The 23,534-nt window shown below is 46.3% G+C and overlaps 1 protein-coding gene across 1 annotated transcript; it reads left to right on the top strand.

The window, feature by feature from the left end:
• Positions 1–665: 665 nt before the first annotated feature.
• Positions 666–23,241, top strand: LOC147630073 (uncharacterized). The gene is made up of 6 exons (XM_086811698.1): positions 666–820; positions 948–1,043; positions 21,079–21,201; positions 21,306–21,389; positions 21,502–21,648; positions 21,746–23,241. The coding sequence occupies exons 1-6, from the start codon at positions 740–742 to the stop codon at positions 22,085–22,087; spliced, it is 873 nt and encodes a 290-aa protein (XP_086667824.1). The 5' UTR covers positions 666–739; the 3' UTR covers positions 22,088–23,241.
• Positions 23,242–23,534: the final 293 nt, after the last annotated feature.

The following is a 23,534-nucleotide window of genomic DNA, read 5'->3' as shown; positions in this document are numbered from 1 at the left end:
TTATCATCTCCGAGGGTACACTCAAAGCTTGCAAGTGCCTAAGGAGGCATGCCCAGGGGACACTGTCAAAAGCTTTGCGGAAGTCCACAAAGCAACAGTAAACCTGACATTTCTGAGATGTGGCCGCCTCGATAATGGCCCTCAATGTGAAAATGTGGTCCAGTGTGGAGTATGTCCTACGGAAGCCTGCCTGTATGCCTCTGCAATGGAGCTGAGCCCCAGACTCTAACACAGATCCATAAACTTTGGCCAATGTGTGGCCCATCATGATGGTTGTGTAATTGCCAAATCTGATGGTTCCTCTGCTTTGCGTATTCATGCTTGATTGAGAGCTTCTAGGTGACATGGAATATGCCTCTTGGTTGCTTCTGGTAATATATTTACACTTGATTCACCATGGCTTCCTTGCTGTGCAAGTCAACTTCTTAATTCCCTCATGAATAGCAATGTTTTGCTTTGAAGGGATTGCAATGAATCAGTGGAGGCACGTTTTTGGATTAATCTCTTTATGCCCACACTGCTCTCATGCTCTAGAGTTCATTCAGTATGTGGTTTATTTATGTTATGCATGGCATATGGACTCCTTGAGCCTTGGGTCTTGTAATGTTTCTGTCATACTTAATAGGAGTCATTTTCATGAAATGATTGTGATCCATGAGCAATCACCGAAAAATGGTTTAGTTTTTTTGGCAGGCTGCAATTCCATCTCAACCTAACTAGACATTGGAATATTTCAGGCATGTTTAATCTGCTCAGCGAGGGTTTGAATAAGAGAGGGTTCACTGGCACAAGTCGATATATTGGAGACCTTGAGCGCACGGTGCAGTTGTTCACCTTAGCTCTTGCAGTCTCAAATAGTCCGTTGTTTGAAATCGGATTGCTAAGGTTCTTCATATTTTAAGAAAGATATTTGATGTGTAAGCTCATTTTGGTGTTAATTGAAACAGATGAAGACAGCGGGATCAAATATTATTTTTGCAATATTGACTGAGGTGTCTGACAATGTATTGAAAGGTGCTGAAACAGGAGGTATTGATGGCATGGTAAGCTTGTCTTCCCTTTTGGAGCAAATAATAGTCTTCAAAATCATGAGGAAGATCTTCACCTCGTAAAGTAAAACTGTTCTAGGCTGGTCATTAGCACAGGCTAGTCACTATGATGGCTCTAAATGGATCTTCTGTGCATGTAGAAGGTTAACTGTTCTGCAGCGTAGGATGGTCACTAAAACAGCAGGTAGCTGGTCTGCAGTGTAGGATGGTCACTATAACAGCAAGAACTGGCAACTATTCCAGAAAAGAGACTTCTATTAAGTATGATTAAAAAAACAAACAAAAAGGGGTTTTTTTTTTCGAAGAAGAGACTGCTATTAAGTATGAAAAAAGCATACAACAATCACGGCTATAAGCCGGAATAGAATAGTGCATCTAGCTCTCCAGATCTGCCATGTTGTAATACTGGCAACAAACTCCCAACTATTGTCAATCCTCTGTCTAGGGGGTGTACAATGTGAGGGAGGAACATCCTGCAACAAACCATGCTGGGCAATACCTCTACAAATGAAAATAGCAGTGTCTGTATCACTGCCCTCGTAGAAAAGCTGCGAACCTGACTGGAAAAGGCAAGCAACTGCTCCACAAGTAAAAGTAACATACATGGTGCACCCACTCCATTTGGCCATAAGTTGGGCTATAGAAACCCAAATGTGTTGTGCAGTGCTGCATCCCCATAAACCAAGTTGTTTAGTCTCAAAAATTGCTGCACATCTTGGGCAGGTAAGTGCTACCCCGAGACCACCATGTAGAAATAACCAAAAGAAATGAGAGGTGTGGCTCCTTCTGTATGAATGCCAAAGCTGTGACAATATCTGCACTATATCACTGGAGTGATGCCATAACTCTCCCAATGAGGCCTGAGAGTAGGGATCCTATGCATTTGTCGAGTGATGAAAAGCTTGGCATCCTAGTGTAACTAAAAAAGGGAAGGCTTTTCAATGGATCACAAGCATCAATCCACTCCCACTCACCTGGATCCCACTGAAGATATCTGAGAGGACTACCACCATACAGCCGCTGCAGACACCAAGAGCCATGAGTCACTATCCGAGGAGAAGAACTGGAGCGACCAACAATGGTCACTGGACTAAGCCTGGTGTCTGAGATGATCCCCTCCATGCTACGTATCCCAAGTCTCCAACTAGGCATGATAGAATAGATGATGCAATCTGTAGCCTCATGGCCCAGGAGAGCGATGACCGGCAAAGGTACGCCTATCCTAGAAAAGACTCCCAGCCATCTTGGATAATCTCCATGAAAGATCTAGAGAGCCACTCATGCGGTATAGCTTCATCAATCTCATCAATACGTATGCGAGAGCCCCTAAGATGCTGAATGGATGTTGCTCTCCGATCCTCCGGAAGACTCTTGAAGGTCTTCCAAGCAAGAATTGTATATGCACGTCTCTCCCATCCTGACCACTGCATGTAACGAGATGCACCAACTGGGTGAGCGGCGTCATCCCTAATGAACTCGTTCCCCACATAATAGGTTGTCGGTGAGCCTATTTTTGCCTTTTCTTTTGCTCTTTTTACTTCTATTTATAAAATGTTACTCAACTTTTGATAAAGTCTTGTGCTTTGCTTTTCTGGCTTTAAGGCCTTGCTTTTTGGCCTGTTTTTTGAGAAAGTAGGAAAAAGCAAAAATTCAAACTGATTTGACAGTGAGCCAATTGGAAAGAGAAGATTGAGCCGGATCAAAAAGCTACAAGGCGCTTTTTGTCCAAAAGTAGTGCTTTTTCTTGAGCCAACTTCATGATCCCTGTTCCCATGCCTTCTTCCACCTATCTAGTGTTCGGGCAAGGGTTCCATGATGTGAAATAGAGCTCGGAGGGCCAAGCCTTTTAGCAAAAAGCAAGGCTTCCCTAAGGTATAAAAAGGCTTTAACCACTCCCTTCTCTTCATCGTTGAGGGTTGGAGCTAACTATCGTCATCTTCGTGAGCAAGGTTGTGGAAGTGTCAGCATCAGCTGGTGTCAGGAACATCATGCGATGAGCGCTCCTACGACCGCGAGCTCCCCGAACCTTGAAACGCTCCCCTCCGCCTCTGATCCTGATCCTTCCTCCGCCTCTGTTCCTCTGCCATCGCTTCCTTCCTCCATCGTTGTGCCCCTCCTTCCTCCATCGTTTCCTTCCTCCTTCGTTGCCTGAATCGCTTCCCTCCGCCTCTGTTCCTCTGCTTTCGCTTCCTTCCTCCATCGCTGCGCCCCTCCTTCCTCCTTCGCTGCCTCTCTTCCTGCTTCGCCCCCCATCCTCCTCTGCCTCCCCTCCTTGCCTCTGCCCACCCTAATTCGCCTCTTCCTTCCCCTCTGTTCGCCCCTACCCCTGCCCGCCCTTCTTCGCCCTCCTGTTGATCGTTTCGCCTCCCCTCCTCTAAACGCCTCCCCTCCTTCCTCCGCCTCTTCCCTCTGTGCAGCCGTGTTGTGCTTCCCTTCCCCCGCCCCTCTTCGCCTCTGTGTCCAGCCATCTCCCCCTTGCCTCCCTTCCCTTTTTGCTTTTCCCTTTTCCACCCTCCTTTCCTTTCCTCGGCCTGAACGCCTTCCTCTTCCCCTTGGTTCGGATTGCTCCTCATTTGGGTTCAAGTCGGCCTTTTTCTTCGATTAGCATCATGGCTAATCATTCTCCCTCGGCCGGGCAAACCATTGTATTTTCCAAAGCCAAGCTCGTGGTCCTCTACGCCGAAATAGAGAAACACTCCAAAACGACCCTCATTGCCAGAATCTTTGGATCTCACCCGTCCCGTCTCCAGGCTCAGGATTGGGTCCTAGCGGCTCTTCCTTCCGACCTCGCTCTACACTTTCGAGATGTCAGGTTGCTTGGAAGAGGTTTCTTCCAAGTGGATTTTGATTCTGAGGACGCAGCCTCATAGGTTTTGAAGGGCAGCCCTTTGCCATTGGGGCCGAGGAAGATATTCTTTCTTCCCTACTCCAGCTATTTTGACCCTGTGGAGGAAGACCGGAACCGTTTCCCGATTACTCTCAGATTCCCAGGTCTTCCTCGCGCATATTGGCCTATGTTAGAGGCCATCGGGTCTACCTTTGGGCTTGTTCTTCAAGTGCCCCCCCCCCCCTTCACGCCTTGCCGACATCTTCTGCCCAGGTGGTCACTACCTCAGCGGATGCTGTTCCCAGGGTCATGGTTCTTGCCCGTGACATTGAGCTCTTTGAGGACTATGTTTTGCTTCTGGGCCCTTGTGGCCCTTTGAAGCAATGTATGGAGATTGCAGGTAAACCTGATCAGTGCCGGGTGTGTCACCAACAAGGTCACTTTGCTCGAGATTGTCCTCGGGCTCGAGGTCGCAGGAGGCCTCGTAATCGTGCCTCTCAGGCGCCACCTCCTTTGATTCCCTCCCGTCCTTCAGTTGGCGAGCTATTTCTCACGCCCGCCCCCCTGGTGCGATGATTGATGGGAAGGCTTCCTCGGATCATGTACAGATAGATGATGTTTCGGGTCAGAGGGATGTGTCAGCTGATGCATCTTTGTAGAGAGATGATATCTCAAATCAGGATGACTTTGTGGAGTCCTCTCTACTTGGAGGGGCGATATGCAGGATGTTGAGCACAGTGGGGATCATGTATTGCCGGATTTTTAGCATGATGCCATTGCCCTTGATGCCCCGCAGGGCAAACAGGTTTCTCGTACATATGCAGGCACAGTGCAGGGCCTCGGACAAGGGTATGTCAGTGGACTTTTCCCGGTGGATTTTTCCGTCCTCTAGCATTATGAGAGGCGTCCTCAGGCTGCCCATCGTCTTCTTGGATCGGGGGTCAAACCCTCTTCTCTTCCATGAGAATCGTCTCATGGAATGTTCAGGCCTTGGAGGGCTTCCCACCCGTGGTAGGAAACACCTTTTGAAGGAGCAACTTCACCCTGCTGTTACAGGAGGGTCTATGGATGTGCTTTTGTTGCAGGAACACAAATTGGATAGATCTCAATGTGGCAAAACTAGTAAGATGCTTTCTGGCCATACCTTTTGGACCTCGGCAGTTGGGACTCAAGGGGGTGTTTGTATTTCAGTGGCAGCATCTATTATACCTCATGTTATTGGGCACGGTGTTATCATCCCTGCTAGAGCGCAATGGATCTTGATCATGCATGAGGGTCAGAAATTGGGAATCTTGAATATCTATGCACCTAACGTGAGAGGTGAAAGGGTGGCCTTTTGGGACACCATTACAAATGTCATTCCCCAGGTTGATCATTGGATAGTGGGAGGAGATTTTAATATGGTTGAGCAACCTTCTGACAAGAAGGGTGGACGCGAAGGGGGTTTACACCCTTTGGAGCGAGGCTCATGGGAGAGGTTCACGCTTTCCTTTTTTGGCAGGGATTGCTGGACTGAGGATGACTTCCAGAGAAGGCCAAATTCCTTATCTTTCTCTTGGCATAACCGTAGGAGCGGAGATGAGAGCATCTTTGCACGTCTGGACAAGTTTTATGTGGATGATTGGTCCTTTGACAGAGGAGGCACCATTGCTATTATGCCTGGCACCATCAAATCCGATCATTGCCCGACCAGACCATCGAATCCGAAGGTGTGGAAGCCGCTAAAGCATACTTTAGAGAAGAACCCAGAGCCACCCGATCTATCACTCATGGAGGACAGAGAGAAGCTACCCCCAGACTCGCTTTATCAAATGTAGTTTCTTCAAGCCAAGCAAAAGAGAAGAAGGCAAAGGAGCCTTCAACCGGCAAAGCAGATGTCAAGCAAGGAGAGAAAAGTGTAAAGTTTGATACCTTTATGGAAAGCGGGACACTCAGAAAGCTCTATCCTTCATCAAACAATTTGACGCCACCTTTGGAGGAGAGTACTTATCCAAAAAGTCCAAACTACGCAAGGTTCGCATGCACTTGAAAGACGTTGCCTTGAATTGGTGGCTAAAGGTGGTTCAAGAAGGGACCGACCCTACCTCATGGGCTGATTTCAAAACCATGTTCAACAAGAAGTTCCTTCCCGCTACCTTTGAAGGAGATCTACAATAGGAACGGAACGAGGTAAAGCAAAAAGCGGGAGAAAGTGTGGCAACATATCTTAATAACTTTTCAGCCGTCTCATTGAAGTTTACCTCATATACTCTTATCCCATCATTGATGGAAATGCGAAAGTTTGTCAATGGATTGCAACCAAAGCTTTATCAAGCAGTCTATATGTTGGGACCTAAAACCTTGGAAGAAGCCCAAGACAAAGCTTTGCAAGCCGAAGCTCTATATATGCCTTGGATGGATAAATCAAAGAATCAAAAGGGAGGCTCATCTCAAAGGAAGAAGTTTAGAAACCGATCCCCATCAAGAACCAAGTCACAAGAAAAGAACAATAGGAGTGAGGACAAACCTCCACCCTTTCGAGGACAATGTGGAAAGAAGGGACACTTGGCTACAAATTGTCCCAACCTGACAGATCAAGAAGCTAGAGAGACTAGAAGATCATCAAATTGACATCCTGCCATGAAGTTTTTGGAGCAGTTTTGTATCATGAAGGCTATGTAATAGCTTATGACAGTTTTAGATGAGAATCTCTAGAACTATAATGGAACGTATTTTTATGACATTTTGTTAGCAAGAAAGATTTAAGAGGGAGGGATTGTATCTCTAAGACCTGTTCATTATATATATATATATATATATATATATATATATAAAATTAGAATTGATCATTATTTTGCTTATAATGGTTATTTAGGCATGCTCTAGTTTGGGTGTGGTAACGATGCCAGAAAGCCCAAGGAACAAGATTTGTATATGGACAGGCAACGATGCCAAAACGAGGTTTGTATATGGCAACGATGCCAATATATTGGACTTCGTAGTCAGGCGATAACTACGACCAGATGGCCCAGATGACTGTATTGGATTTCGCAGTCGGGCGGTCATTGCGACCAGATGGCCTAGATGACTATATTGGATTTCACAGTCGGGCGGTCATTGCGACCAGATGGCCCAGATGAGTGTATTGGATTTCATAGTCGGGCGATCAATGCGACCAGATGGCCCAGATGACTATTGATGAACTCTCGGGCGGTCCTAGTGACCCGATGGCCTTGAGGAAAAGTCTGAGCGGTCCTAGTGACTAGATGGCTCAGCACGGTTTCGATGAAACCAGACAAGACAATCCATGAACAGGAGGATCATTACTTGTGCATTACATACTGATGTATGTTTGAATTTCTTTGACTTTGTGTGTTGTTTTTGATGCGTGGACAATGCTTGGATTTATGGCATGTGATAGTCCACTGGGCTCCAGACTACCTGGCCATACCTGGTCTACCCAGTAGACGCAAATGATGAATACTTGTTTGTTGACTAGCTTGTGTCTAGTTTTTGTAGAAGGTGAGTATGCATTTATTTTCTAACCCTTGCTACAGGCTATGAAGAACATATACCATCAAGAACAAGAATATCGGTGAAAGAAAGGCATAAAGATGTTGCCAAAGGAGCAGAAGGCACCACATATACGAGGAAAGACCAGATGCACAAAGAGCACCAAATGGGGCTAGTACCAAATCTATTCCACAATTGAGGACAACTGTGATATAAGAGGGAGGGAATGTAAGAGGGAGGGAATGTAACTATTTGGTCCTCCATGATCTTTTCACATGATAGAACTCATACCCGGACACATGGACAGGATGATGGACACATGGAAACAGGGTTCCTAAAGTTGGAATTGGAAAAAGTACTCGTCTGGGTCAAAAAGCAAAAGTCAAACTTTGTTGACCAAAAAGCTGAGGGCACCGTTAGAAAGAGCTCGTCGAACTTGAGTCAAAAAGCTATAAGCCGCTTTTTCAAAAAGCAGCTCCAGGGCCAAAAAGCAAGGCCCTGAATTGAAAATCAAGAACTTTGACTATTATTAAAACAAAAGCAAAAGCAAGTGAATAAAACAAAAGCCAAGTGGTAAAAAAACAAAAGCAAAGCATGGTAAAAGCAGGCATCCCCTCAAGTATTTAAAGAACCAAGCACTCTTGGTGGATCATAGAAGAACTCTTGGAGGTTCATAAAAGTAGTCCGTGTGGAGAACTCCCTTGGGAAAAGCAAGAACATCATCAACCTCCTTGTGCGCTACTCCTACAACCATACGCTGCCACCATCTTGGAAAAATACCACTGGTGCTTCACCCAACAGCATCCTCCTCAGCCGGTGCTCCGCCCAATAATACTCTTCTCCACCGGCGCTCCGCCTAGTAGTGCCCTCCTCAGCCGGCTGCGTCTCTTCACCTGTGTACTCTGCTGCAACCGCTTTACTTCAGTTCTTTGTGCCACCCTGAGCAGAGCCGACCTGCAACCTTGAAGACTAGCCGCTGCCTCCACCTGCTGTGCAGCACCTGCGTTGCCTCTGCTTGCTGCCCCCATCTGCGCTGCCTCTGCTTGCTGCCCCCATCTGCGCCGCCTCTGCTGCAGCTGCCACTGAAGCGCTGCCTGCACAGTCTAAAAGAGCCAACCAGCAGCATCTCCATCAACAGCACCTCTGTTTGCTACCCGGTGAATATCGCCACCCTACACCTCTGTTTTTCAGCATCCGACTCCACGTGGTATTTTGCCTCAGCATCACCAACCTATCTAGACCCTTGAAGGAAGGAAGTTACTTGGTGGAAGACACCTCCTCATTATTTTTGGTGTTACCACTCCTGAGATTACCTTTGTCCGGACTGGATTGAGAACAAAGAGCTTTTGGTGGATACTTGGGAACATCAGTGGGACTCGTAGGATTTTGGTACTAGCCCGGTGTAAGTCTCTTGTGGGTCATCCTCGAAGTGAGCTCATTATCAGTTATCTTGTACCTCGACATCAACCTCGGCCCGATCTCGACATCGACATTTTGTTTGATATTCTATTCATTTGTTGTATTGGTCCTGGCTTGGAAAAGCCCATGGATTGTTCCTGAAATAAATTCCCGAAGAGGGGGCGGGGCCTGTTCCTAGCTCAGTGTGGTGTACCGTGTAAATCCCCTATTCCCATCTCTCTCTCCCCCTTCTCTCTCTATCTTTGTCTCTCGTATACGCGGTTGCATCTGTCACTGCATGCTCCGTTGAGCTTACACTTATGCTCTTGTGTGGGAGCAAGTTCTACTTCAGGAGCTCTTTGAGCACCTCCCCTTTGAGGCGTTGCTGACTGTGTATGGTAAGTGGGCGTATGTCGTCACCACACACGATACCCCAAAGCCCTTTGGCTACCAGCAAATTACGAATCATGAAACTCTACAGGGAGTAGTTTGATCCATCCAACTTGTCCTTCTGGGTGAGCACACCAAATACAATTGTAGCATTTTGAGCCATGTAGACAAAATATGCCTACAAGCAAACCAAGCACCAATGTGCACTGCCAGGCAACCAAATGTCTTGTGCAAATTTATTTGCCTGCAACCTGAAGCAAGTATAAACCTGCACCAAATTGTCCAAGTACACTCAATGTGTATACATATGTGACAAATCACTTGTGTAGTCCCCTATTACATGCTCCAAATTGAAAAGCCCCAATTTTGATGCATTGCAATTGCTTCAATGTGCGGTCAATTGCCCAATTTTCACAAAAGCCCCAAATTTTTGCAATTGGAAGAGGCTCAATGTGCTGATTTTGACCTTAATTTGCAAAACCCCCCAAATTCTAAGCAAAACAGCATGTTCAATTTTTGGCAATTCTGCATCAAATTGAAGAATCCCCCAAATTGCATAGGGCAGCTGACAGAAATCCCCACATGCTTGCACCTACAAGTGTCTTAATTTGATTTGAAAAATCAAAAGATTTTTATTTTTATTTTTATTTTACTTGCATGTGACCTGGAGAGCTGCACGTGACCTTGAGGTGAAGTTGTAGTGCTGTTGGGAGCAAAGGGAAGCTATAGGTGGCGACAGAGCTGCAGGGGACGGATGGTAAGGCTGGTGGTATCTGTGGGAGTCAGGCGGGCTGCTGCTGTTGCTGGTGCAGAAGGTGGGAGCTTCTGCAAGCGTGCTGTGTGAATGCAAGAGGACTGCTGCAGGTAGGTCGAAAGATGGCAGACGGCGAGGCAGCAGACGGGCAGGAACAGCAAGTCAGCGATGTTGACGAGCAGAAGTGTTGGTGGGGTACTGAATGTCAGAACCGTCGACAAAAAGGAGCAGCAACCAGCCATGTTGACGAGCAGCAAGTCGACGTCGAAGGCGAGGTGTAGTCGAACGGTAGCTTTTGCTGGCTGTCGGAACTCTCAACAACGGATTCATTGTTAGACGCAGGCACAATTCCGGCTGGCTGAGCGGCACCCTGAGCCGCATGCTCTGCTGCGAACGCTGTCAGTGGGCAGGGCGGTGGTGGAGCCCTCCCCACTAGTGCCGTCCAATCTGGTGGCTAAAGAGGGCAGACCCGGCGGAGCACAGGCGGCAGTGAAGATGGCCGGAAATCCGCAGGCTGCTGGACGGAACCTGGTCTCTGACGGACAGACTGTGCAACGATCGACTGAACCTGGCCTCCGACGGACAAACTGTGTAGCGACGGAAAACGTAGCGACGATGGAACTGCACGTCCAGGGAGTGCAACCCAGCTCTGATACCATTTGTTGGGGTACTCACACACTCACACACAGCAAGGGTTCCTGCAAATTAGGGTTAACTGCAGGAAGAAGAAGCTCACACAAAGAGAGAGAAAGAAAGAAAGAAAAAAGAAAGATATATTAACGTCTATGAGAGGCCAAAGTCGGCCTATGAGACAAAAAATAATACAACTGTGTTCTTCCGGTCATCAGAAGAAAAGAAAGGAAAGAAAAAGTGTGCATGTGTCTGGACATAACTGTGAATCATCATGGATCGGTGGAGCCCATATACAAACAATATAAGGGGGGGTGGGGATGTGGATGGAGTGCTAAGGCAAGATGCATCTCTATATGCTGAAGGGGTAGTACAAGCATGCTATGCAGATCTATGTCTAACTCCGTCCAGTGCCATAAGAGGGATATAAGATATCATACATCGTCGATGCTGAGGCTGTGAATGGCGTGAACATGTACCCTGAGTCTGAATGAAAGCGAGCTAGCCTCTCCTGTGTCTCCATCTAGTGTCTCATTCGGATAGCTGCTATCTCTCGGTGACGGAGTCGGGGTGCTCTATTTTCAGTCTATTCCTCGGCTCTCTGTGCGGTCACCCCACGTGGTACATCAGCTGGCACTGGCATAGCTCTCTGGAAGAAATCTGTGAGCTGGGATTGTCTCCCACCCCTAGTGGGAGCGGGTGTCGAGAGGAGTCTCTCGAGAACTATGAAGCTCTAGTAGTAGTCTGCCAAGTTGTCGCTGGTCCTAGGCCTCCATCAACTGATGTAGTGAAGAGTGCTCCTCAAACAATCGTGCATATCTATCTCTGACCCCTGGTGGGCTCTACATCTACATACAAAGTGATCCTCAGTCTCCACCTTCTCGCGGCACAATCTGCATATCCGCTCAGCTCTGGGAACCCGTGCCGCTCTCCCAGCCTCTTATCTCTAGGTGATGTGATGAGACTCGTAGCTATCCAATAGCAACGCGAGAGCTGTGTGGCATGTATACATCCATGTACCGCAGTCGATGTATAAACCCATCCCCTGAGATGCTCATAAAGTGGTCTCTGTAATACAGCATCTTCGGTGGTAGTGGGCTCTCTGGTGCTGTCCATGTCTCCTGTATGTAGTGCTGCCATATGTCCTGTCTCATCACTCTGTTCCTCTCATTGAGAGAGAGGTAACCCCGTGGAGCAGACTGATCATACTGAAAAGGTGGCAACCGCTCAATGTCTATCCCATGATTTGTTGTGCAGGACGGATGGTTTGCTGCGTATCATCCTCGAGAGCATCAAGATCTGTGGTCTCTCCAGTTGTACCCATGTGGAGGCTGCAAGCCCTGGTGCCCAAACCGCTGCTGTGTACATCAAGGCTGGTGTCACTAATGTATCAAAGAGCCACCCCTTCGTGCGGGGTTCCTGAAAATGTGCCTGATGACACCAACGCTCAAGGCCAGCAAGAGCTGCATACCCCCGGGTCACTCTGTCTCGGACTACCTGAGCCATGGAGAAGCGTCCAGCTGAGCTAGTAAATGTGATGCCAAGGTAAACATAAGAGCTCACCACCTCGACCCGCCCTCCTGCTAATGTGAGAGTAGTGTGGCTCCTGACTGCGGGTGAAGTGTGGAAGATCATAACCTTGGTTTTCCCAAGGTTCACTGTGAGCCCCTGCTGTGCGCAGAAGTCATCAAGAGCCACAAGGTGTCTTTGAAGCCCAACCTGCGTGTCGGATACCAAGACGATGTCATCAGCATAAAGCATAACATGGACAGTAAGTCTCCTCCCTGTGTGATGTAATCGACCACCTTATCAATATAGAGCCCAAAGAGCGGGCACCCCTGCTTCACACCAATGGTGCTAGCAACTGTGTCGGACAAGCCTCCTGGGCATTGGACTCTCCCAAAGACCTGCTCATGTAGCCTGTATACGCCCCACATCATGTCTGAAGGTATGCCTAGTGTCTGTAGTCGCCGAAAGAGGCGCTCTCTGGGCACAATATCAAATGCCTTGCGGAAATCCACAAAGCAACAATAGAGCCGTTGCCTCCGTGCCTTTGGCCTGATCAATCAGACACCTCAATGTAAAAATGTGGTCGATGGTCGAGAAGGCTCGACGGAAGCCTGCCTGGCCTGTTGCCCTCAATCCCCCAACCTCTGCATGAGTGCTCAGCTCTGCCTCCAAAACTGCCCCGTATAGTTTGGCTAATATATGGCCAATCATGATGGTCCTGTAGTTCCCGGGGTCTAGTACATCTCCCGCTTTATGGATCGGCACAATAGTCTGCATCATCCACTCAGCCAGAAACCCCTCTGACAGAGCTCTGTTGAAGAGATGAGCAAGAAATGGTGCCAATGTATCAATAGCATAGATGAGATGCTCTCCCTGTAATCCTGTATGATCTGTCGCCTGTCCATGTTGGAGTCGGCATATGGCCCTCCTAACCATAGGTGGGGTGAAGAAGGTGGAGACTGTGGAGCATGGCTCTGTGGGCTGTGGTATAGGGGGCTGTGCAGGCACATCATAAAGTCTCTCTGCATATGTCTGCCAGGTCTGAGGATCGGCAATAGGTGTGGGAGGACGGGGCTCTCTGAGTCTCGTCCAAGCAGCAGCAGCATCTCTGCTCATGAGCATGTGATATGTGTCCCAGTACTGAGCCTCCTCATAAGCTCGCCGCTTACGGCGGGTGAGAGTATGCATCCTCCTGCTTGCCTACCTCTGGGTGATCTCCCCGCGAGCCCTCTGCACTCGGAGACTGCGGTAAAGGTTTCTGCACTCATCATCATACCATCGGTTCTGGGGCATGCTCCCAGATGTAGGTGGCCGTCTTGTCTGTATGTGGTATGGGAAACTCCTCGCGGCTGCGGAGTGCAGTACATGTGAGAGCTGGGAGGTGAGCATGGCCATGGGTGCCGATGGATCTAAGGCAAATAGCTGATCATGAACATGATAGTCATACACCTCGGCTAGGTCCTGAGTGAAGTGAAAAATAGTGCATGGCGGCTATATGATGGGTGGGTGGGTCTCCAGTAAGCTCTTGAAAGTGAGGGATAGGTATGTATGATCCGCCCCAATGGGGCATGGTGGTACGGTGAAGTGAGACACCATATCTGTTGCCTCCCGGGATCCCATCACATAATCCACTATACTACTGCCGCCTCCCACTGGAAAGCAAGTCAACCCACCTGAATCTGGCCACTGAGTCATCCCGTTATAATTAACGAGATGGTGTCGGGCCCCAAGCTCCAGCAAATGTTGCCCATATCCAGTGCTGTCAGCTCCTCCATCAGCGGAGATCCGAGTGGTCCCTGTATCCTCTGTAGCTAGCGGCTCTAGTCTCAAGGGATCCTCAAAGTCATAGATCTCGCACTGTCTGCTCTGAGTCCGTGCATTGAAGTCCCCCATCAAGAAGACTTCTCCGAGTGTCGAATAGTGTAAGATCTACTCAGATAAGACAGAGTATGGAGACTCACTAGCCTCTCCTCCACCCGGCTACTCGGTGGTGGCAAACCGTGACCCCTTCGGAGGAAAGTAGCAAAGGGCGATACAAATCCATCTGGTCTCCGAGAGGCGTAAGCTAATCCACATGTATCTCGCCTCCTGCTACGACTCGAACATGCTCATGTAACCCATGTCTGAAAAGCACTGCAATACCTCCTGAACCTCGGGAGGTGGCCTGTCTCATCCCCTGTCGGTGAGCTGACTCCCACTGATAACCCTCAACCCGTGGTAAGCTCCGGGCTCTCATGTGTCTCTGTCATCAAGATGATATCCCGGCCCTCCATCACCTCCTCAAGTCTCCCTAGATGTGTCCATAGGACTCCATTACAGTTCCAGATTGCTATGTGTATCTCTTTGTCTTCAAAATGATTCCAGAGAGAGCTAGACTCAAAATGTGTAGTGATCACCATAGTTGTCAGGTACGAAAAGCTCGATTCAGTACGGTACGTTCAAATACAATCTCGGAACGCACTGCTAAATTTTGAAAATAAAAATACGGTGGAGGTACGGTCCATTTAAAAAATACTTAAAAATAAAAAAATACGGTGGAGGAAGAGGGAGATGATTGAGAGAGTCTAGAGGGGAGAGAGGCTTGAGCCTTGAAGGAGAGCTCAAGGGAGAATATAGACTTGAGCAATGAGCACTTGTCAGTGAAAAAACGATAAAAAAACAGTACCAAAAAATGGTCAAACAAGAAAAGGGCAAAAAAACGGTCGAATCCTAGTCGACCGTACCGTACCGAACCGTATGTATCGACCGTACTGAACCATACCTCCTGGGCGGTGCGTGAACCAAGTGCCAATGTGGTGATCACAAATCCAAGTCAACCCTTGCATGTGAGTCCAAGTCAACCCTTGCATGTGAGTCACATCCATATAATATAGAAGTATAAAGTTTTATGGATAGAATGTCCATTCACACTTGATATCCAAGCGGAAAAACCACATGGAAAAAGGTGCCCTTGGTTAAGCCTTGTACACAAGTAGTACTACTATAAGTGAGCATATGCCTACAAAATCCAAATCCAAATCTAGGTCCAAGTCCAAGTCCAAGTCCAAACCCAAATCCAAGTCCACATCCAAGTCCAAGTCCAGATCCAAGTCTAAATTCAAATCCAAGTCCAGATCCAAGTCCAAGTCCAAGTCCAAATCCAAGTCTAAATTCAAATCCAAGTCCAAAGTCTGAATCAACTCCCAAACCTCAAAGATATCCAAGTGAACTCAATACCCAATCTTCAGGAAAATCCTCAAGAAGCTTCTCGAAAAATCAAACACCAAGGTGGCAGATATATGAGTCTGATAGCCAATTTCCCCTACTGAGGTTCTGGAGGAAAACACTAGTAGGGCTGGTGGCTATGGGCGGTGGGTGGCGCTGCACAGGCGGCGGCGGAGTTGGGCGGCGCTCAATGGGTGAAGATGATGACAGTGATTTTGATGATGATCTCCACAAACTTCATGCCAAAAGAGAACCTCAAAGTACCTTTTTATACTTGGGAAGAGCCCCGCTTTTTGCCATAAAAGCTATATTGCTTTGCTTTTGTCTTTTTGCTTTTATATTACACATCTTTTGCCAAAGTTCTTAATTTATTGCCTTTCTGGCTTCAGGGCGGCCTTGCTTTTTGGCCGTGGAGCTACTTTTTGAAAAAGCGACTTTTAGCTTTTTGATCCGGCTCAGTCTCCTCTTTCCGATGGTACCCTTGGCTCGCGATCAACTTAGTTTGACTTTTTGCTTTTTCTTGCTTTTTGTCCAAAATTGGTGCTCCTTCTCGAGCCAACTTCATGATCCCTGTTAACATGCTTTCATCAACCTGTCCATGTGTCCGGGCATGTGTTCCATCATGTGAAATAGAGCTAGGAGAGCCAAATAGTTACATGATCTCCCTCCTCATCTTGAACCAACAAGGCTAACGCGTGTAATGGCACTCCTATCCTGGAGAAAACAATCCTTCGAAGACTCCCTTTGAGGTGCTAGGTGGATGCAAGTCTCCAATCCATAGGAAGGCTTTTAAAAGTCTTCCAAGTAATAACTATCGATGCACATCTCTCCCAGCCTTGCCACTACATATATCCAGATAAACCCAAAGGTCGCACAACCCCATCTCTAATGAGGTCATTCCACATAATGGGTTGTCTATCAACCTCATCCTCAGATCTAGGAAGCCGTTGTCTCGAAAAAGGTCTCATGGTGCTTGAGGCTCGGATAATGGTAGACAGGAAGGTGCCCATGGGTCTTCTCCAAGCAAGATACCTTTGGGTACAACTATACATAATATAGAAATGAAACCTAGGAAAGGTGGATAATTAGTTAGAGTAGCTGGTGTGGTAGGAAAAATAGTTGCAAAAGAGGGCCAATTGGCTACACTTGAGATCCTAAACCCTGAACCGGTCTAGGGTTCAGGGTTTAGGGTTTAGGTACGCCTCATGGTGGTGGAGATTGGATGAAAGAACTGAGCATCCAATCTCCACCACCATGAGACATACAAAAATATAAATAAATTCTTCCAAGGATGAGTGCGTGGAAGGAAACCTCTAACCAATAACTTGCAAAGCAATGCTCTGGAGTGTATACCTTGATCTACAATATTCAACCCCTCTTCCTATTCTTAGGCGTATAACAGTCTCCCAAGCGACTCTAGCCTAGGTGTCAAGTGTACCATCCAAACCCAACCAGATAACGTTGTAGACCAATCTCCACAATTGGGCAATGCATCCATAAGAGAAGCACAAACATGAGGCAATGAACCAAGCTGAGGCAAGTAGCATTTGGTTAACCACCAAGGCTCCAGAGGCTAGGTCCAGTCTTCTAGAATTCCAATGGAGAAGTTTCTTCCTTATGCTCAAAAGTATTGGGGCAAACTACTGTGCAGGAGATATTTAAACCTCAACTTGACAATGGACACCCCAAATATCTATAAGTACAACTTGTGTCAATCCAACTAAACCCGAGCTCTCCATCCCAATTGACTCTTTGTGAGTCACTAATTCAAAAACTAACAAATTGCAGATTCTGCTATTTTCCTTCGTAGAGGTATTGCACAGCATGGTTTATTGTAGGATGTCCCTCACTCTGATTATACACCCCCCAGACAGAGGATTGACACCAGTTGGGAGATTGTTGCCAGTATTACAGCATGGCAGATCTTGAGAGCTAGATGCACAGAGGCTATTGAGGGTGTCCAGATTTTGGGTCTCAGTGCATTAGTACTATATAGGCCCCTTTATAGAAGTGGATCTCCAACTTGTCTTTTAAGTAGCCTCCTTGGAGGCCCCTTTATAGAAGTGGATCTCCAGCTTGTCTTTTCAGTAGCCTCCTTGAGCAAAAGGGTGATGAGCTAGGCTGAATCAACCCCTTTTTCATTAACTCTTGTACCTGGCTCATAATTTCCTCTTGCTGGGCTGCACTAACACGGTATGGCGGTGGGGTGATATCATCCATACTCTTATGGCTACTTGGGCTCATTTTCAGGGGCCCTCTCGTTTTGCGCAGGCAAAGCGTGTGATATTTATGCGAGAGTGGGACCATGGCATCTTCTTTTCCTCTAGTACCAGATGTCTTTCATGGCATCATGATGCTCCTCAGTGGTTGGAATCAACTTACATATTGGGGTGATTCTATTCTTTTCCGGCTTATAGCTATGATTGTTGTATGTCTTTTTCATACTTAATAGAAGTCTCTTGCTGGGGGGGGGGGGGGGGGGGGGGGGGGGGAAACCTAACAAACTTATGCCAATTAATGAGAGCCCCTGCAGCTAGGCAAAACTCCTCTAATGCAATCCGAAAGGAACATGAACATATGTGTGGGGCCTCGAGGAACATAGCAATATCATCAACAAGCTCAGAGTCCAAAAGCTCGTCCTCTTTGTGCAAGGGCAGACTCAAACCAAAAACTCCAACAGTGGAGCAAAGAAAGATGCTCATTGTTTGGGCAACAATGAGATATAACATGGGGGACTGCATCTCTATGATACAGAATGAGAGATCTGGAAGTGATCACCTCTATCGCCATATGCAAGCACACTGGTCGAGTTCTAAGAGAATCCCATACATCTAAGGGTTCCTTACCCAATCAACTCTATCATATGCCTTCTCAAAGTCTAGCAATAAGATGGCCAGGGGCTGGTTGCTTTCTGTAGCCCCCATTCAAGTGCCTCCCAGAAAGAGAAGATATTATCAAATGTGCTTCTTTCTTGAAGGAACCCATTTTGCATATCATGAATCACATCCTGCAATAGTGGTGGCTGTAACCTCATGCTTACTGCCTTGGAAAGTATTTTGTAGGCAGTCCCAAGCAATGTGATAGGCTTACATTGACCAATATTTGTCCTATCACCTCCTTTTGGGATAAGGTGAACAGGACCGTCAGTAAGAGAAGAAGGAAAGGCGTTCCACATTTCCTGAAGGACCATGGTGATATGCTGCCCAAAGTCATCCCAAAATGTGATGAAAGAGATCTGAGGAACTCTCCATGGATCAATCAAGGTAGACATTACTCTTAACATGCTTATCTATGTCCTCAGAGTATGAGTATAACTCCAACATAGAAACGGTCTAAGCGTTCATAGATGCAACCTGCATCCCTCCTCCTATTAGACCAAGAAAAGAGTAGAGAGGATGGCCTCTTGTGAATATCATCCTCAAGCCAACAATGCCTGCCACGTATAGAGAGAATGAACCTCTCCAAGGAGACTGTTCCACATTTCCTGAAGGGCCATGGTGATATGCTGCCCAAAGTCATCCCAAAATGTCACAAAAGAGATCTGAGGAACTCTCCATGGATCAATCAAGGTAGACATTACTCTGACATGCTTATCTATGTCCTCAGAGTATAACTCCAACATAGAAACGGTCTAAGCGATCATAGATGCAACCTGCATCCCTCCTCCTATTAGACGAAGAAAAGAGTAGAGAAGATGGCCTCTTGTGAATATCATACAATGCCTGCCACGTATAGAGAGAATAAACGTCTCCAAGGAGACCGTTCCACATTTCCTGAAGGGCCATGGTGATATGCTGCCCAAAGTCATCCCAAAATGTCACGAAAGAGATCTGAGGAACTCTCCATGGATCAATCAAGGCCTCCTGTGAATATCATCCTCAAGCCAACAATGCCTGCCACATATAGAGAGAATAAACCTCTCCAAGGAGACCGTTCCACGTTTCCTGAAGGGCCATGGTGATACGCTGCCCAAAGTCGTCCCAAAATGTCACAAAAGAGAGTGTTCATAGATGCAACCTGCATCCCTCCTCCTATTAGACCAAGAAAAGAGTAGAGAGGATGGCCTCTTGTGAATATCATCCTCAAGCCAACAATGCCTGCCACGTATAGAGAGAATAAACCCCTCCAAGGGGACTGTCTCAAGTGGATGCCCTCGTCTTTTATTTGTTGGTTACTCAACCATATTAAATTCATCCCCAATGATCAGCATGAGGAAGCAAATTAGTGAGGGCCTTCCAAAGGGAAATCCTCTCCCCTCTATGATTAGGTGCATACACCTCTTCAGAATACCAATGTCACCATGCTCTTAGCAGGAAAAACGACACCATGCCCAATGATGCAAGGGGGCTGACACTGAAATACATACACCACCCTCGGTCCCTACAGCTCCTGACTAAAAGGTGAGACTGGATAATAACTTGCCAGATCTACCGCATTGGCTTGCAATCAAGTTTATGCTCCTACAAGAATAAAATGTCCATGGGACCTTCCATGACTACAGAGTGAAGCTGGTTCTTGATAAGTTGTTTCAGACGATGCTGAAAAACACCACCAAGTCCCTGTATGTTCCATGAAACAATCCTCATGAAGCGACCAGATCTTGTGGTTGATGTAGAAGGACCCACCTTTGTGGTGGGAAATTGGGAATGTGTGTAGCATAAGTGAGGGCAGGGAAACGCTCCAAGGAGAGGTCCACCTCTCCTTCACATTTTGGGGAGTAATCCTTTCCCTTCTCAAGAATGGGAGAAGGGGACCAAAATTTATCACCATCATTACAATCCGACTGCAATACATAGCGTGATGTATCATCTTCATTACATTCCAGCTGCAATGCATTCTCATCACCATGACAACCCAACTGCAAAGCATCCTCATCTTGTCCAGAATCATCATCATGTGTAGCCAGGGATGCAAATGGGTTAGGGTGTTCCACTAAGTGCAGAGGAGGCGCCAGTGCAAGGATGGAGGTCTGGGGATGCCTGCCATTCCTAACCAGCACCCGTCACTTTGTAGTATGCTGAGGTGTAGGAGCAGCTTTAAGGGGAGACATCTTATGAGTATGTCCATGCCGCCTTCTAATGCGGCCTCTGGATCTGTGTCAATCTCTAGCAAGATGACCCTGCTTGTGGGTAGAGCTCAGAAGAAAAGGATGCACAAATCAAAGAGTTGCAGCAAAAGTAAGAGAAAGACTTGCTAACATTGGGTGCTAAAACACTATAGCCCAGTCCAATACCTCCACTTGGCACTGTAGGCAATCTGATTAATATTTATCTAGCTTGCACCAGCTGTTCACATTGCATTTATTTATGGAGTTATGTAGAAAAATTCCCATGGAGTACATGCCTCTTGTAAACATGCTCATCTTTAAGGGGGATATCTGCCTTGAGTGACCAGTAGACATATATATTCAAAAACGACATCCAATTCTGGCCAACTACCAAGCTTGGTGTGCACTACTTAACAACCCATGCACAGAGGCCGACACATAATAGATAATGCTAAAAATGGCGCAAATTACTGTTTCAAGGATGGCCATAAAATAGTATGCAACCACATCCCAGTGGCTAGGTGGATGGTGGATGCCAGTTCATTTCACACTGGCTAGTTCCATGATACCAGATCATCACTGGGGAAAGGATCACAGCTCAGTGGCACAAGCTTCCTGTTAATTATCAATAAATTTTTATGGTTGAATGACCTCCATCAATATTTATGCAAAGGGTTAAAAGGTCTTTATTATCTTATTATTTTATTTATTAATGATCTTTTTCTTTCATCTAGAGATTTGTGGTGTTCAAGGACTGCAATATTACTTTTTTTCCCAGGTAAATGGGTTTCGCAGAGGTATACTAAATGTATCAATGGAACCATCATTGCTGCGGAGTGCTGTTGTGAAAGGTGGCTCTAGCAGGCGTATCAAATTAGATCGCAGCACTGGTACTGACGAGGTACACGTGTAATATCAGTTGTTCCTGGATGGGGTCGTCTCTTTGTTTGATTACAGGGAATGCAGTTCCATGACTTTTCCATTCACTTACCGAAATATGTGCAGACCTACATTGAAGGCTATTTACAGGCCATGCTTGACACACTATTCAAACAGAACTATCTTAGGGTTAAGGTGGTGGATGATCAGGTAGTAAGTCGTGCTTAGAGTGACATTAGTCTTTAGACTCATTGGCTGCTGTGTCTCCCCAGACGAGACATTCAAACAGGAAATCATTTAACTTGGATGTTAAATTTTGCAGGTGTTGCTGAAGAACTTGCCACCCAATAGCATGCTCATTGATGATATTATTGGAACTGTCAAAGACTTTCTTGTCAGAGAAGGACTTTTGGCAGGCGAAACATCAGCTGCAACCATGCATTCATTGCGCCGATTGCAGGGGGAGAATGTAAGCCCACAATAACACAGTTTATTTTGCATTTTATGTTCAAATTCTGTTCAAATGTTTGGATGATTAAGTTAATCTCAATATGTTTCTTCACTAGGACAAGCGGATTGTTCCGGCAGTGGTTGCCTTGTGTGAACAGCTTTTTGTTATATTTGCTGTCCGTGCATTGCGGAATCAAGCACGATCATGGTTTCACTGGGGCATTGGAAACAGCAAGCCTACTACTGAAAATCTGGGCAGGTATAGCAATCAAGAAGATACAGATGCACAGCCTGAGCCTGAAGGTGGACAGCAAAACAAAAGGGGTATTAAAGGCATTATGTTAAGTTTTGTTGTGTCTAGTGCCATGGCTTATATTGATGGAAGGCTGTGCAGGCATATTCCCAACACTCTAGCTAGGCGAGTTGTGAGTGGATTCTTACTCAGTTTTGTAGAATGAAATGTTGTCTCTTTGCACTGCCTTGTGCACACAAAGGAGCAGAGAGGACGGCAGCATATCATTCTTTGTCTATCAAATTCTGTGAAGTGCATGGATTTCGAGCAGATCCAGTAAGGATGTCATGCTCTTTCTTCTGTATCATCTGTATGATAAAACGTTGCTTTAGAATATGCTTGAGACAAGGACCCGAGGATTTTGGGTAAAGGTGAAAACATAGAGGTCCGATTCAGGTTAGCTTCCTACACATGCAACCATGAAAGGTGCACACAGATGATGGCTGATATCAGGGCATGGGGCATCCTTGGTCAAAGAGGAGGTAGCGGAGGGCTTCAAAAGCTTGCTGAAGGGTGCATACAAGGTTGTGAAGCGCTGTCTCTGGAATGGATAGAAGTGGGGAGTGAGTGGGAAAGCCTCGAATTAAGCAGGAAGATCGAATTAAGCTACTTTACAAAGGGTGAAATAAGAGCCTCCTCTGGAAGTGACTTACAGCATTATAGTGAAATCCCTGGGGAAAGTTTTTTGATACAGAAATGGAGAATCAGCAAATATGCAGAAAAGAATGTAGACTTCAGAAAAATACTGACGCGTTATCCTGGGAAATTGTGCTGGAGGGCCGAGGCTGGAGCATACTGAACAGCTACGAGGGTCACAAAAAAGAGAGAATTTTTGTGGAAGACACAAAAATCAATTGCAAGTATAGAATGCACTAGCCTCTCTCCATAAGTGAGGTCCGAATCAAGCAAGGATGTTTTCTTGCTTATTCTGTACTTTTACTTCTAGTCATGAAACTTGGGATGTAGCAAAGAGTAGGTGGGAAGCCTTCAGGCACATGACCTGTTTGTTCAGGACACAGCCTATGTGTTGTAAGCTGCAAAATATGATGTGTATTTCAGGTCTTGTTAAGACCAGTGTAATGTTGGTTGAATTTAGCAGTCACACCATGCATGAAGCTGTGGACAGAGGAACACTTCAAATCGTTGTTTGCAGGTATCAAACAAGAGATGATTTGTGTGCAGTTATAGGTAGGAGTTAATCGAAGCAGGTTTAGTTATGATCGTTTGTAAGATGGGCCCACTTGTATATATCAGGATCTACATTACTTCAAGGTGACTACGTATATTTCAACGAAAATAAATAGTTTTAAATATCAGTAATCATCTTGTAAGCTGGGTCCAACATTACTACAAAGTAGACTGTTAGGGTCTACATTACTTTAAGGTGACTACTTATATTTCAAAGAAAATAATCAGTTTTTAATATAGATGGGTCCATGGCTTCATAGATAGGGTCCACATTACTTCAAAGTAGACTGTTTAATCATGCCATGTACACTGTTAAATGACATCAAATGGAATGTTTAATTACTTCCAAGTAGACAGTTTTAATCCTGCAAAAAGACATTCTCTTTATGTAAACATGTAAGTGCTTTTGAAAGTTCTCAAAGAAA

The sequence above is a fragment of the Cibotium barometz genome, chromosome 17 (assembly GCF_041138505.1).
Source record: "Cibotium barometz isolate CiBa-2024 chromosome 17, ASM4113850v1, whole genome shotgun sequence".
Classification (NCBI taxonomy): Eukaryota; Viridiplantae; Streptophyta; class Polypodiopsida; order Cyatheales; family Cibotiaceae; genus Cibotium; species Cibotium barometz.
This window is presented reverse-complemented; position numbering and strand designations above follow the sequence as displayed.

Excerpts from the sequence above, each read along its gene's own strand:
- LOC147630073 (XM_086811698.1), top strand. The coding sequence starts at position 740 with ATGTTTAATCTGCTCAGCGAGGGTTTGAATAAGAGAGGGTTCACTGGC. Across the intron at positions 21,202-21,305 it reads GCAGCACTGGTACTGACGAG|ACCTACATTGAAGGCTATTT; the intron begins GTACACGTGTAA and ends AAATATGTGCAG. Across the intron at positions 21,649-21,745 it reads GCCGATTGCAGGGGGAGAAT|GACAAGCGGATTGTTCCGGC; the intron begins GTAAGCCCACAA and ends TTTCTTCACTAG.